The sequence below is a fragment of the Raphanus sativus genome, unplaced genomic scaffold, assembly GCF_000801105.2.
Source record: "Raphanus sativus cultivar WK10039 unplaced genomic scaffold, ASM80110v3 Scaffold2798, whole genome shotgun sequence".
Taxonomy (NCBI): domain Eukaryota; kingdom Viridiplantae; phylum Streptophyta; class Magnoliopsida; order Brassicales; family Brassicaceae; genus Raphanus; species Raphanus sativus.
Window position 1 is genome coordinate 1 of NW_026618106.1, and position 13778 is coordinate 13778.

Consider the following 13778-nt stretch of genomic DNA (forward strand, 5'->3'; position numbering starts at 1 on the left):
AACCATGAAAAGAGCCAAGAGGAAAGAGACGACCAGGACCAATCAACAATGTCTTACGAAGAAAGAAGATGAAAACAATCAGTCTTCCATTGTTCCTATGGATCTCATAATAGAGATACTCCTCAAAGTTCCGACCGAATCCATAGCTCGGTTTGTCTTAGTTTCAAAACAATGGTCATCTATAATCCGAGGCAAAGAGTTCACAAATCTGTACATAGCTCGATCTTCCACTAGGATGCGTCTTCTTTTCACAGTCCAGATGCTTGAAGAGCAGTTCCTACAATCCTGCTCCCAAAATGATCCATCTTCTGATCGTCATAGGCTAAACATAACTCCATATAATCATGTGTTTGCTTATTCACCACCCATCCGCGGCTTGATCTGCCGTCCAATGGATTTGAAAGTCCTGGTTGCTAACCCTAGCACGGGCCAGCTCTTCACGTTACCTAGAGTCAAAACTAATAGAAGAGGTGTATTATCTTTCTTAGGGTATGATCCAGTGAATGATGTATACAAAGTGTTGTGCATGACTGTACTACGAGTTCATCAAGAACGAGGATCACGAGTTGTATCTGAAGAGCATCAAGTGTACACTCTAGGAGTAGGTCAACGAAAATGGAGAATGGTTGAATGTAAGCATCCACATCTTCCTCCTACTCGTACTAATTTACCTACTAAAGGGCTATGCATAAATGGGATACTGTACTATTATGCTTGGATACAAAATGAAGGAGCCTTGATAAGCTTCGATCTGATATCTGAAGAGTTTAACGTCATTAAGTTACCTGTGGATAACCCTTGCATAGTGAACTACACTGGAAAGTTAGCTATAGCGGGTGGAATTAATAATGACGGTGCACTTGACCTGTGGGTTCTTGAAGATGCCAGCAAGCAAGAATGGTTCAAAGTTTCAATCGTTGTTCCTTCTTGGAGAGATTTAGCTGGAACTAATATTGGATATTTCAGGTTCAGGGGTACACTTAGTACCGGTGAACTTATGTTTTCAACGCCCAGTTGCGTTAACTACTATTTCATTAGTTACAATCCTAAAGAAAACAATGCCAAGAAAGTTGTGGTTGAAGGTATTGGAGATCCCTATAATTATCTTGAAGTATATTTTGATCATGTAGACAGTCCTATGTTTCTGTCATTGTAAGTTAATCCTCTTGTGTTGCTTTTCATTTGAAGATCTCGGACAAATAGTAGTTAATTATGTGTGGACCTGGCTGTTTTTTTTTTAATTTTATTTACATTTTGAAGAGGGGAAATAGTTTTTGTGTTGTCAAGGATATTAACCCGTTGATAAAAGTAATCTTCTCATCACTTTTTTTTTGTTCAAGGCCCAATGTCCCATGCAAGTAAGATCTCTAGTAGTCTATGGAATGCTTATGATTTGATCAAAAGTAAGCAAGTTCCTTATACTATGCATATGAAATGCTTATGATTATGATCAAAAGTAAGTAAGCAAGTTATTGCTTTTTAAGCTTTGTGTTATAAATAAAATAATGTGTCTGTGTCTGTGTATATGACTATATGTTTCCACATTGATTCAGATCTCATCTTTCAGCCATGGAAGCCTCATTTAATATATTTTCATTTGCAATATAAAGAAGCTATCAACCGTATATAATATATTGCTATACATCTATATAAGAAAAGAAAACGGCTGAAGCCAGACTGTTGATGCTTGTTGGTACTGCCACAGAAACCGAGTTCCAAGTGCTCTTGTAACTCATGCCAAGTGGGATATACAATTTTAACGTTGCTTTCACTCGGAGTAAAAAATTTGGAGCCAGTTATGCATCTAGCGTTGAACGTTCAGAGAAGAGATTGGTGTATTTAGTACAAAACAAGCAGTCAGGGGGTATTTAGTACAACTAATGTAATGGGAGTATGTTTTGTAATAATTAATATAGTGCGAGGGTGTAAAATTCAAAATTTATTGAAAGTAAAAAAATAAAAAAAAATCACCTCTGGAATCTTCTTAAAAACCTAGAAAGCCTACGAGCTTCTTCAGATTCCTCCTGATAATCAGACACGAACTCTTGTTTCGCCGAACGAACAGAACTAACTCCGACACAACAAACCCACTTCAAAGTTTCGTTATTCCATCCGAAAAGTAAGCTTAGTTGTCTAACATGGCTCCTGATGCTTCTACTGCTCTTGCAGGTCTGCTCTCTCTCTCTTCCTTCTTCTATATGTTAGAAAGATGTATCAATCTCTTAACTTTGAATGCATAGAGATTGGTTTTGATACTTGTCTTTAGTTCAATTGATCTGATGAATAAAGTTCACTTTTTTAAACTGGCTCTGTTCTGGTATTGAAGAGTGTATAAGTCTTTTAAGTCTCTAAATTTTTGTTCTTTGATTTGTTACTTCAGCGAGGGAGAAAGTTCAGCAGTTCCTGAACGCAGCTATTACTGGAAACCTTGAGTTCCTTAAGAGTGAGTTCGTTAATCACATTAACTCCCTTATCTTATGTTTCATCTGTTTGGGCTCTGATGTAACTTCTCCAAGCAGATGTTGCTAAGCAGCTTGATGAAGGAAAAGGCTTGAAGAAAACTGTGGAGAGTGTCAAAGACGCTAACAAACGTGGTGCGCTTCACTTCGCCGCGAGGGAAGGCCAAACTGAGATATGCAGATATCTCCTTGAAGAGCTGAAACTCGACGCCGACACAAAAGATGAAGCTGGTTCGTTGTTTCCTTCTCTGTTTTGTCACTGCTTTGAAAGTTTATCTGTGAGATTGTGTGATGAGATTGTGATGATGTTGGCAGGGGATACTCCACTTGTTCATGCTGCGAGGCAAGGACAGATTGATACGGCTAAGTATCTTTTAGACCACGGAGCGGATCCTAATATCGCTAGTGAGCTAGGCGCTACTGCATTGCATCATGCAGCTGGGACAGGTTTGGTTTGTTGATTACTCCTTTGTTTTAATTTCCTTTCACTTTCTCAGGCCATGAAGTGTTGTGTGTTTTGCTTATCATTAGGTGAAATCGAGTTGCTGAAGGAACTGCTTTCTAGAGGTGTTCCTGTTGATTCTCAAAGCGAGTCTGGCACGCCGTTGATATGGGCTGCTGGCCATGACCAGAAAGATGCAGTACAAGTCTTGTTACAACACAATGCTAATGTAAACTTATGTGTATATCTTTAGTTTTAGTTTCCATCTAAACCGTATTGGTCAATGAAACCTTAAAGTTTGTTTGGTTTTAATGACTTTGCAGCCTAACGCTGAGACTGAAGATAATGTCACACCACTGTTATCTGCAGTTGCAGCTGGTTCTGTGGCTTGCTTAGAGCTCTTGGTCAAGGTTTGAGAGATGTTCCTAACTCGTAGTGTTGTCTAGTTTCGGTTGTTATACATCTCATATTGTTAATTACAGGCAGGTGCCAAGGCTAATGTGTTTGCTGGTGGTGCAACTCCGTTGCACATTGCTGCTGATATTGGAGATCTCGAGTTAATCAACTGTTTACTTAAAGCCGGAGCTGATCCTAATCAGAAAGACGAGGAAGGCAACAGACCATTAGAAGTTGCAGCTTTAAGAGAGAACAGGAAGATTGTTGAGACTCTCTTCCCCTTGACAACAAAACCTGAATCTGTTTCAGATTGGTCAGTAGATGGAGTTCTCGCTCACACGGAATCAAACAAAGAACAAGAGGACAAGAGCTCAAGGAAGGCCAAATCTGGAGAGAGTGGGATCAAGAAAGACAACCTTCCTGAGGTCTCTCCAGAAGCAAAGGCTAAAGCAGCAGAAGCTAAAGCGAGAGGACAAGACGCTTTCCACAGAAAGGATTACCAGATGGCCATTGACGCCTACACACAAGTATTCATTCAACACTAAAACTATTTTTCTGAGTTCTTTATTTTTTAAGTGCAATTTTTGTGATTTTGTGGCGTTTTCTTTGGAACCAAGGCTATTGATTTTGACCCTACGGATCATACTTTGTTCTCAAACCGAAGCATCTGCTGGTTGCGATTAGGACAAGCTGAGCATGCCTTGTCTGACGCCAAAGCATGCAGAGAACTAAAACCTGATTGGCCTAAAGCTTGTTTCAGAGAAGGGGCGGCTCTTCGTTTGCTACAGGTAAATTAAAAAGCCTTTAGTTTTTGAAAGTTGAGAGAGTATAGTTTCACTGAGTTATATCAATGAATCTTGCAGCGGTTTGATGAGGCAGCCAATGCTTTTTACGAGGGAGTGTTGCTTAGCCCTGAAAGCAAAGAGCTCATTGATGCTTTCAGGTTTGTTTTGAAAACCATTTATATGATGTTTTGACTTTTTAACCGGTTTTTATCAGTTTATAACTTATGTGTGTGTGTTTCTCTCTCTTTGTTGTACAGAGAAGCTGTAGATGCCGGAAGGAAGTTTCATGGCAAGGACAAGATTACAGACAAATCATAAGATGTTCAAGAGATGTGTCTATTTAGTATCTGTGAAGTTTTTATTTTGCTTCTTACCTTGGTGACTTGGTCTCTTCCTTAAGCAGTTGTCTATTTTTTTAACTTAAATGTGCTAAAAACTTCAGGAACAAAGTTTTGTTTGTGCTTGGATTTGGTTTAAGGTTATAAATTTACAAACAAGTTAATGCATGTTTTTGGTGTATTAATCAATAGTAAGATCAAATTTATCAAGAAATGACATGAATAGATTTAAACAAATACTATCATCGTTGTCATCACCTATTGTTTGTTTGAGACAATTGATTATGGATGACAGCGTAAAGCATCAAATAATGGAGCATGCATATATTAAAGACATTGTTAATTTTATTTTGTAATTCATTGCAAATATTGTTCCCCAACAAGTCTACATTGTCCACATGCTCTGGCCCGTTCCACTGTCACACATTACCTTGATCTATTTAATGTTTTTTTCATAAATGTTTCAACGAAAACATACCCAAAAATTAGAGTAAATGTAATACAGTATTCAAGAACATTGATATGACTGAAAATGGGTTATTTGTTAGTGTTTACTCTACGAATTTGTAATGATACTATAAATTAATTAGGTGAATGTAGAAACTAAGTACTCATTTGGAAATTAACTAATTAAAAATAAATCTTAAGATCAACGTATAATTTACTGTATTGATTGCTATAAAAATGTATGGGTGGATGATCGAAGATATGTAAACACTAACTGTAACTTGTAGTAGCCAAAATTATACACACGAAAAAATTGGAGAAACTTTTTTTTTTTACGATCATCAACTTTTTCATGTCATTTAACGATCTAACTTATTAAAATAAATAAACATATACAGTAGAAAGATAAATAAAAATGGCCAGAATGAAATAAAGCATATATTGCAGAAAAAAAACAAATAATGAAATACACTAGGGTATATGATGTCTTAGTATCACGTAAATGTAACACATTCGATGTCTTAGGGTTTATATACCATATAGACAATACAATAATGCACAAAAACAAAAGTTGTCCAAAAACGGAAATATATAGATGCAACCTAATAAAATATACATATTTATATATGTATTATATAAGATGATACATAACAAAAAAGGGTTAAATTTAAAAATGTAGTTCATCAAAATATTATTTTATACGCAAACTCTCTGCTCGGAACGGTAACTCGAGCCGGTTTGGCTTTTCTCTGTTTGAGATATCCAACCGGATCTAACCGGTCTTTGTTGCCTTTTTGGGGCAATCACTCAGCTTCTGTTCTTGCATTTTTCTAAAGCCCTTGGAGCTGCAATCAATAGAAACTAGATTAACAAACAAAAATGCACATCTTATGGTATATATAGTAAATTTTGGATTAAGAATACTAACCAAGTCCTTTTGCTTCTGACCCCTTCATAATTCTTATGCGTTTGCATGAATCAACAAACATCCTAAAAATAGCCCAAACAAAACGTAATTAATATTTGTCTATAGCTGCAACATAAATTAATAAATTATGTAAATATAAATTAATTAATACTCACTCCCATGGTACATCTCCTACAAGCATCCAGTCTCCATCTTTATCTTCATAAGTTGGAACGTAATCTGATCCGTTCAAAATATCGATTAATTTACTCTCATTCATAAAATCTTTCATTCCCTGTGGTCCATAATTGCCTGTAAAGAAAGTTTACAATATAGTATTAAATAAAGAATTGAAGACATTTTATAGGGGATTGTGTTTTAAATAGTATTTACCTATGGTAAAAGAGCTGAACATTTTGCTTAAGGCGTCGGAGAGATCTTGGTAAGTTTTGTAGAGTTTCAAATCAATTTTTCTTAGGTACGGTGCACCGTCCATGCTAACCTTCACGTAAGCTGCGGTAGCACAAGCGGAGGCAGAGGAGGTAACTCCGCTGCTTCCGGAAGTCTTTTCCTCTGCTTGGATGGTATCTCCGGTGGTTGGCTTTTGGCATGACATCACGTTCTTCCGGAAAGATCGTACCGGCGGCCATCCCACAACTTGTGCCCTGAAATTCCACAATTTTAGTAAATTGTTAATTTCAGTTATATTAATCAATGTGTTTTATATAGTTGCTTCACACGTGTTAGATGCTAGGTGGATCTAGTCGTCAGTATCAGTTTAACTTTTTATCTTTTTCTCAAGTATATAAAGTAAAGATTCCTTATGTTTTGTATTTTTCTTAATTCTTCCCGACCAAAAACCTAAACATGCACTCACATCCTAGCTAGGGAAGGTTATTTACAAATCAAATATAAATAAACCTTCGCAAAGCTATTGAAAACATGGAGCAAAACTAAAGAAAAGAGATGAAAAATCACAACCATATGAGCTTTTTTTCTGGCATAATGTTACTCTAATTAGCTTACTCATTCAGCGTGTGTTAAAGCCTATGTTTCCATCTCTAGCTAAACCATGACCGGATCGTATCATCTAATTTTACAGAGTCTATCCACAAATAATCTAATTATCTCAACCCATATAAGTAAAGAGTCGCCAATATATATAAAGTAAATTAACATAAATAGAAATATAGATTAAAATTAGTTTCTTACTTGGCCGGTGGTTTTAAGACCTTCTCCTTCATATTCTCTAAATCAACTTCGGAAACTGAATCCACAGCCGTCGATGAAAGGTTCAACTTGAGATCAACAGTCTCAGAAAATCCTCTTTTCCCATTATTCTTCACAGTCATGGCTCCTCCGTGATTCTCACCCGGCAGCCCTAACCTCAGCTCCGTTGCCTCAAAGTTAATCATCTTACTTAATAAGGATTAGCAACACGTACTATATTAGGTAACCAGAAAACGAATTGGAGACTAAAGATTGTTCTGCTTCTAGGGTTTTAGTTCTTTTTGGAACTAAAACGTTTGAAGGGAGAGAGAAGATTATGAAATGTGTTGAAACTACGAGGGGATACATATTGGATCGTGTGTGGTATAAAATATATATCGAAATTATCAAGCTAATGATTATGTTTTGAACGGTTGTGATGCTGCCACGTAAATGCTGGGATTGGTTGGACCTTCAAGGTAGTTGTCGGGAGAAGATGGTGTCACGAGTGGCGTCATTTTTCTCAGAATAATTGCGGCCAAGCTAGTCGGCAAAGGCCATGTTGGCACAGTTTTTCCTTGTCCCGTATATATCTTTTTTTTTGAAACTAAACTCCCGTATATATCCATCAAAAGAAAAAACAAGTAATAGAATTATTATGTATTCAACGTTAAATACGAGTTAATTTTAGCTTTTTATCACTACTAGAAATTGTATTTCTCTGGTTTTTAGTACTTTTGGTCAACATGGGTTTTAGTACTTTAATCAAACAGTTTTAAATTTTCAGGACTACGGCTGTATAGAATTTCATCTACGTTAATACTCCTTCCATTTCGTTTTATTTATCGTTCTAAACTTATGTACACATATTAATAAAACATGTGATTTTATATATTTCCAAGATAAAAACACAATTACATATACATCTAACCACATTTCAACCAATAGAAAAATAGACTGAAGAATCTTATTAATAAATTTTGTATTGAAATTCTAAAACGACACTTATTTTGAAACGAAAATTTTTTTCCAGAACGACATTTAATGTGAAAACGGAGGGAGTATCTATTTTACTAATTAACTGACTTTCCTATGTTTTTGACCCAATTAGCTCTAACTACAATACAGAAGAAAATAAAACCAATAATATTAACAAAAGAGTGTTCTGTCGGAAATTAACTAAAATGGAACAAAATGACAGCTAAGACGATATGGGACCCACATATAGGATATAAATAGAAAGCTGTCAGCTTCAAACATGTGTTTTGATTCAATGGATTCGGTGTCCTTCTTGTAGGACCCGCCATTCCCAAAGGTTTTCAATTGATTGTAGGATTCGTTATTTTACAGTGTTTGATAAATATTTTCATTAAATTTTACTTATTTAGATATAAAAAATGATTGAAATATATAAAACTTAAATGTAAAATAAACGAAAGTCTTGTCTGCCATAGCGTTTTCGTACTATACTTCTCACATGTGCCTGTCTTGTTTGTCAAATTATGGATTGTGTAAACTCAAAAGAAAATAGCGGTTAATTAACATTCCTTTGATCGTTGATTAGTATATATATAATATAAAGTTGGGATTAATATATATATAATGATGTATTAAAAATGAGTAACTCGACGGTGTATTAAGTGGAGCGTTGTACGACATAGCAAATTAAAAGCAATGTGATTATAGAGCATCTATTCTATGCATGAACCCGTAGAAATAATCAACATTTTACGAACGAGCACAATAATATTAGCGTAAATAAAAAAATAAATGTCTCACTTGCAAATTATAAAGTTATAATATCAATGATCGTCCAACAATCAACATCATTTATTGCTAAACATCATCATGCCCATGTATGATTACGATGGAAGAATCTGACCTAATAAATTGTATGTCAAGTTGACAACGAATTCATCTCGATCTACATTACCAGAATATAATATTTGTATATAAACAATATAATAAGAAAAATCGAATCAACAAAGACCGCTACTGTTTATTTATCCCTTGTATACATCCCCTCTATAAATGTGAGGTCGAGGAAATAAATGGGACTCTATAAAGACAGAGACGCACCCTCGTGTTGGCTGGGGCCATTGAAAATCATGTCTTGTGTTTCACTGTCCAATAACATTACAAATTCAGACGTGTGTAGTGTTCCTACTAAAATGCCTGAATGGAAAAAAAAATGCCTGAATGAATATGGATAATGAATATGGCCTTCGATCAGGCCTGATCGCCTTAAGGTTAAGGCCCCTTAACAGTGGTCGTTTTTCACTCCCTTAGTGCCTACATGGGCCGTTGATTAAAGATTTTTTTTGTATTTGGTGAGACATTGAGGAGATGATCTCAAATAGTAATGCCCAACTCATCGATTGTAGTTTCACTTAGTACATCGCCTCCTTAACATGCCAAGAGCAGTCACTAGGTTAAGTCTCTGACCTATTTATTTAACGTGAAAATATATGTAACTGGAAATAATGTTTATTCAGCTTAGAATTCGTTTCGCACTGGTAACAATAGACAATGGAAAGTTTTAAGTCCATTCCAATTTTTTAAAAAAACTTGAAAAAGTAAGTGAAGAAGAAAAGAAACCAGTAACAGAAGACTAGAAACCAAAGTGAAAACAATCATATTATCATTATAACCCCTTTTGGTTTGCTCAGTGATCTTCAATCTTTTTCAAACCCTTCATATCAGTAGTCTCCACCCTGTAAGTAAAGGTATAGAAAGAGCTAAGCGCCTAAGCTGAACAGTCTCTTCAGGTAGTAAACAAAAGTTTTTTTTTGAGAGACTTACGTTGAACCGTAGAGAGCGATCTTCTGGACCTTTGTGACCTCAGAACCTGATTGGTTGTCTTCAATGAAGATCGTCAAGCTTTGAATTACATATACATAAAACAGGTTAGGTTACTTCGACCTTGTGATTTTGCTGAGTAAGTATTATAAAACAAAGAACATGATAAAAAAAAAGCCTTTACCTACGAACGTTCTGAAACTTTACATATTTAAGGACCACTGGTTTTCCCTGCAAATGGATTTGAACAGAAAGGTCTCAATCAAAATAGATAGATCATTCACTATATGAATAAAGTTAGATTTCAAAAATGTCTTTATTACCTTGAGGTTTTCTTCAGTTAGTTCAGCGGTGTCACTTGGAGGAAAATCATTGACATTGCTGTATTAAAGAGTTTTAAGTTAATAAACTTGAAAATCATCGAGTTTGATAACGATAAGATAACATTCACATTACCTGAAGCACATGTGCTCTTTGTTTGAGAAAAACTTCACTGTTTTAGGACCTGAAAAGTCAAAAGTTTAATCTCAACGACACAGTTAACAACAACAAGGCAGGACTAAAATCACAATAACCTATATCACATTCAATAATATTAAAAAGCATTTACCATCGTCTTCAGGGCCTTTGATAGCAAAGGAATGTAGTTTGATAACTTGGTTGAAAGGAATATAGATTAGGAGTTGCTCATCAGCATCACTCTCTAAGTTCAAACCTGCATCTTCTCTATACCCCTACACCAAAACCAACAACTAAATCAATCTCATGCTCATAAAAAAAAACAGCAGCAAAGATCAAACAATGTCAAAACTATAATAGTTTTATTTTATTTATACAAAACTCGGTTTCTAACTCAAATCATCTTATACAAGTATTCACGCGAACAAAAAAAAAAGTTGGTAATAGAGACAGAGAACTAGTTAATAATAAACTACCTGCTTGAGAGCGTTGGGCAAAGAGTGAGTTGAGCTTTGGTTGAGGCATTGAACACCAGACCAGTCCATGAAATCTAACAGATCAACCTGACAAAACAAAAAACAAAAAATCAAAACACAACCAATCAAAACTTCCATAAGATTAAATACATCACAAACAACCTAAGACTCTAAAATCTCAACAGACAGAAACCCTAACTATTCTACGATTAATTTCACCTGTCCTTTCGGAATCTCGCTGGCTGATTCGGCCGACATCGTGATTTTTTTTTTCTCTGAAGATCTTTAGAAAGTGGAAGAATATAATTAGACTTCGTTCGACGGAAATAAAAAGCTTTTATATCTGTTCTTTAGAAAGTAAAAAAACAAAACTAAAACGACGCCGCATCATAACCCTCTGGTTGAGTTAGCCGGTTATTAGCTTAAAATCCTGTATTTCCAATTATACCCCCGTACCAACTATAAAAACTGCACTGACCTTCCTCTTCCACTCAAAAGTCAAACCCAAACCTCTCTCTCTCTCTCTCCAATGGCTTCCTTATCCTTCGTCTCATCCTCTCACCACCTTACTCTACGTACTCCTCCTCTCACCCTACGCAAAACATCTTCCCCTAGAACCTCCGTCTCCTTCTCCGTCAAGGCCCAATCCGTCGCGCTCTCGCAAGACGATCTGAAGAAACTCGCGGCGGAGAAAGCGGTGGAAGCCATCAAACCGGGGATGGTGCTCGGCCTCGGAACCGGATCCACCGCAGCATTCGCCGTCGACCAGATCGGAAAACTCCTCGCCTCCGGCCAACTCCACGACATCGTCGGCATCCCTACATCAAAACGAACGGAGGAGCAGGCCCGATCCCTAGGGATCCCCCTCGTGGCGCTCGACACGCACCCCAGAATCGACCTCGCCATCGACGGAGCCGACGAGGTGGATCCGAATTTAGATCTCGTCAAGGGACGAGGAGGCGCGCTCTTAAGAGAGAAGATGGTGGAAGCAGTTGCGGAGAAGTTTATAGTCGTGGCGGATGATACGAAGCTTGTGAAGGGGCTGGGAGGGAGTGGATTAGCGATGCCCGTGGAGGTTGTTCAGTTCTGTTGGAAGTTTAATTTGATCAGGTTGAGGGATTTGTTTAAGGAGTTTGGTTGTGATGCGAAGCTGAGAGTTGGTGGAGATGGGGAGGCTTATGTTACGGATAATAGTAATTATATAATTGATCTGTATTTTAAGGAGCCGTTGAAGGACGGGTTCGCGGCGGGGAGGGAGATTGGGAAGTTGGAGGGAGTGGTGGAGCATGGTTTGTTTCTTGGTATGGCTACGAGTGTGATTATCGCCGGCAAGAATGGTGTTGAAGTTATGAGCAAGTGAGAGAGTTTTTCAAAAAGTTTTTACTCTGTAATATTTTACCAAAATTGAGTTTTATGTTCTGCGTCTTGTTCTTCTTCCTCTTTTAGTTGATTGACTATGGGGATGGTCAAAAACGTTGCTATCTTTTAAATCCATTTTGTAAACTTTAAAAGTAAATATAAGGAACAAACATTCAAACACATTAAGCATCATTCTTTAAGCTCTATAAAAAGAGTCACCGAGTTTGTTTCATAGAATCTCTAAAGCTTAATCACCGTTTTTTTCATTACAAGCTGTGACCTGTAAGAGCAAAGCATAAGACTGAAAACAATCCTGCTCTTTACAAGTATATAGTCTTCTCTTCTTTTGTTTTTTTTGACATCAATCTTAGTATATAGTCTTAGAAATAATAAGAGCTACGATTCACTTTTTTTTTTTTGGGAACAAACCCACAAGTTAATCAAATACAAGTTCTTGTATAAAGCTTTCTGTTTTGTTTCAAGGCAAAACATTGGTTTAAGAGGAGTTAAGACAGAACATAGATTGGACACCAAAGTGGGCCGATGTATGCAAATAAATATATATATGGGCTTTTCAACTAATAGCATGTTTAAAGCCCAAACGTTTTTGTCCACATCAAAACTCAAAACCCTAAAGCGCCGTAGCAGTAGGTTTATATCTTCTTAGTTTCTTCTCTGTGCATCGTCCACCCAGTATCCTCAACCATGGCCGTCGGGTAATCATACACTCTCCCGTTTCTACCTTGCTCATCCGTATCTCCAAAGTGTTATTTACTGATATAATAGTTTTCCTGTAATGCAGGAAGAACAAGCGGATCTCTAAGGGAAGAAAGGGAGGCAAGAAGAAGATGTAAGTATTATCAATCTTTGGAGCTCTTTGAGTTAATTTGAGTCTTGTTTAATTGATTTGTTGTTTTGTAATTGAAATGATGATGGGCAGTGTTGATCCTTTCTCCAAGAAGGATTGGTATGATATCAAGGCTCCCTCTCTCTTCACTCAGAGAAATGTCGGAAAGACACTTGTTTCCAGAACTCAGGGTACCAAGGTAATCACTTTAGCTTTGTCTCTTCTCTTACAAGCTCGTTGATTGCTTTAGGTGCGATTTCTCGGAATTATTGGTTCTTAGATTTGATTGAGACAAATGTTTTTATCTTATGTCTTGTTCTGTAGTAATTGCAAAATCATAGCTTTGGGAGTTTAGTGATGTTGTAGTGTATGGTATGCTCACTGATTGATCCTTGTTATTTGTATTTCTTTTTTCAAAACACACCAGATTGCATCAGAGGGTCTGAAACACAGAGTTTTCGAGGTTTCCCTTGCTGATCTCAACAAGGATGAGGACCAAGCTTACAGGAAGATCCGTCTCAGAGCCGAAGATGTCCAGGGAAGGAACATCTTGACCCAGTTCTGGGTAAGGCACACTTTATTAAAAAAAAAACATTGATTCCCAGCATTATCTCTTTCTTGTTTTTTTTTCTTACTTCCTTTGTTTTTCAACCCTTAGGGTATGGACTTCACAACCGACAAGCTCAGGTCCTTGGTTAAAAAGTGGCAGACTTTGATCGAGTCTCATGTCGATGTTAAGACCACCGATAACTACACCCTCAGGCTATTCTGCATCGCCTTCACCAAGAGACGTGCTAACCAAGTCAAGAGAACTTGCTACGCTCAATCCAGCCAGATCCGTCAGGTTTTGTATCC

At 36.9% G+C, this 13778-nt stretch overlaps 6 protein-coding genes across 6 annotated transcripts; 4 read left to right on the plus strand and 2 right to left on the minus strand.

The window, feature by feature from the left end:
* The first annotated feature begins 4 nt into the window (after positions 1–4).
* Positions 5–1258, plus strand: LOC130505999 (F-box/kelch-repeat protein At3g04660-like). The gene has a single exon (XM_057000601.1). The coding sequence runs from the start codon at positions 5–7 to the stop codon at positions 1154–1156; it is 1152 nt and encodes a 383-aa protein (XP_056856581.1). The 3' UTR covers positions 1157–1258.
* Positions 1259–1996: 738 nt separating this feature from the next.
* On the plus strand, positions 1997–4437 carry LOC130506000 (uncharacterized). Its single transcript, XM_057000602.1, has 10 exons — positions 1997–2169; positions 2381–2443; positions 2520–2690; positions 2775–2906; positions 2991–3130; positions 3225–3311; positions 3384–3824; positions 3915–4085; positions 4161–4240; positions 4340–4437. The coding sequence occupies exons 1-10, from the start codon at positions 2139–2141 to the stop codon at positions 4398–4400; spliced, it is 1377 nt and encodes a 458-aa protein (XP_056856582.1). The 5' UTR covers positions 1997–2138; the 3' UTR covers positions 4401–4437.
* Positions 4438–5292: 855 nt separating this feature from the next.
* On the minus strand, positions 5293–7356 carry LOC130506001 (auxin-responsive protein IAA16-like). Its single transcript, XM_057000603.1, has 5 exons — positions 6987–7356; positions 6168–6439; positions 5951–6086; positions 5796–5857; positions 5293–5712 (listed from the first exon to the last, which is right to left on the minus strand). The coding sequence occupies exons 1-5, from the start codon at positions 7187–7189 to the stop codon at positions 5675–5677; spliced, it is 711 nt and encodes a 236-aa protein (XP_056856583.1). The 5' UTR covers positions 7190–7356; the 3' UTR covers positions 5293–5674.
* Positions 7357–9454: 2098 nt separating this feature from the next.
* LOC130506003 (PITH domain-containing protein At3g04780-like) lies at positions 9455–11091 on the minus strand. The gene is made up of 8 exons (XM_057000605.1): positions 10937–11091; positions 10718–10804; positions 10393–10516; positions 10239–10287; positions 10106–10163; positions 9967–10013; positions 9786–9863; positions 9455–9697 (listed from the first exon to the last, which is right to left on the minus strand). Exons 1-8 carry the CDS (start codon positions 10973–10975, stop codon positions 9649–9651), a joined length of 531 nt encoding a protein of 176 aa, XP_056856585.1. The 5' UTR covers positions 10976–11091; the 3' UTR covers positions 9455–9648.
* A 102-nt stretch (positions 11092–11193) lies between these two features.
* On the plus strand, positions 11194–12256 carry LOC130506002 (probable ribose-5-phosphate isomerase 3, chloroplastic). The gene has a single exon (XM_057000604.1). The coding sequence runs from the start codon at positions 11247–11249 to the stop codon at positions 12075–12077; it is 831 nt and encodes a 276-aa protein (XP_056856584.1). The 5' UTR covers positions 11194–11246; the 3' UTR covers positions 12078–12256.
* Positions 12257–12688: 432 nt separating this feature from the next.
* On the plus strand, positions 12689–13767 carry LOC130506004 (40S ribosomal protein S3a-like; the record flags this gene model as incomplete). The annotated part of the gene is made up of 5 exons (XM_057000606.1): positions 12689–12792; positions 12879–12926; positions 13017–13122; positions 13351–13488; positions 13582–13767. Coding segments are annotated over exons 1-5 (489 nt in total), but the record flags the coding sequence as incomplete, so codon positions are not given.
* Positions 13768–13778: the final 11 nt, after the last annotated feature.

Coding starts and splice junctions, on each gene's coding strand:
- LOC130506000 (XM_057000602.1), top strand. CDS start 2,139: ATGGCTCCTGATGCTTCTACTGCTCTTGCAG. Junction 3,131..3,224: donor TGTTACAACACAATGCTAAT/GTAAACTTATGT, acceptor ATGACTTTGCAG/CCTAACGCTGAGACTGAAGA. Junction 4,241..4,339: donor GAGCTCATTGATGCTTTCAG/GTTTGTTTTGAA, acceptor TTTGTTGTACAG/AGAAGCTGTAGATGCCGGAA.
- LOC130506002 (XM_057000604.1), top strand. CDS start 11,247: ATGGCTTCCTTATCCTTCGTCTCATCCTCTCACCACCTTACTCTACGT.
- LOC130505999 (XM_057000601.1), top strand. CDS start 5: ATGAAAAGAGCCAAGAGGAAAGAGACGACCAGGACCAATCAACAATGT.
- LOC130506001 (XM_057000603.1), bottom strand. CDS start 7,189: ATGATTAACTTTGAGGCAACGGAGCTGAGGTTAGGGCTGCCGGGTGAG. Junction 6,440..6,986: donor GTCTTAAAACCACCGGCCAA/GTAAGAAACTAA, acceptor GTGGAATTTCAG/GGCACAAGTTGTGGGATGGC. Junction 5,858..5,950: donor GTAGGAGATGTACCATGGGA/GTGAGTATTAAT, acceptor GGCTATTTTTAG/GATGTTTGTTGATTCATGCA.
- LOC130506003 (XM_057000605.1), bottom strand. CDS start 10,975: ATGTCGGCCGAATCAGCCAGCGAGATTCCGAAAGGACAG. Junction 10,288..10,392: donor CAAAGGCCCTGAAGACGATG/GTAAATGCTTTT, acceptor TTGACTTTTCAG/GTCCTAAAACAGTGAAGTTT. Junction 9,698..9,785: donor ATCGCTCTCTACGGTTCAAC/GTAAGTCTCTCA, acceptor CTTTACTTACAG/GGTGGAGACTACTGATATGA.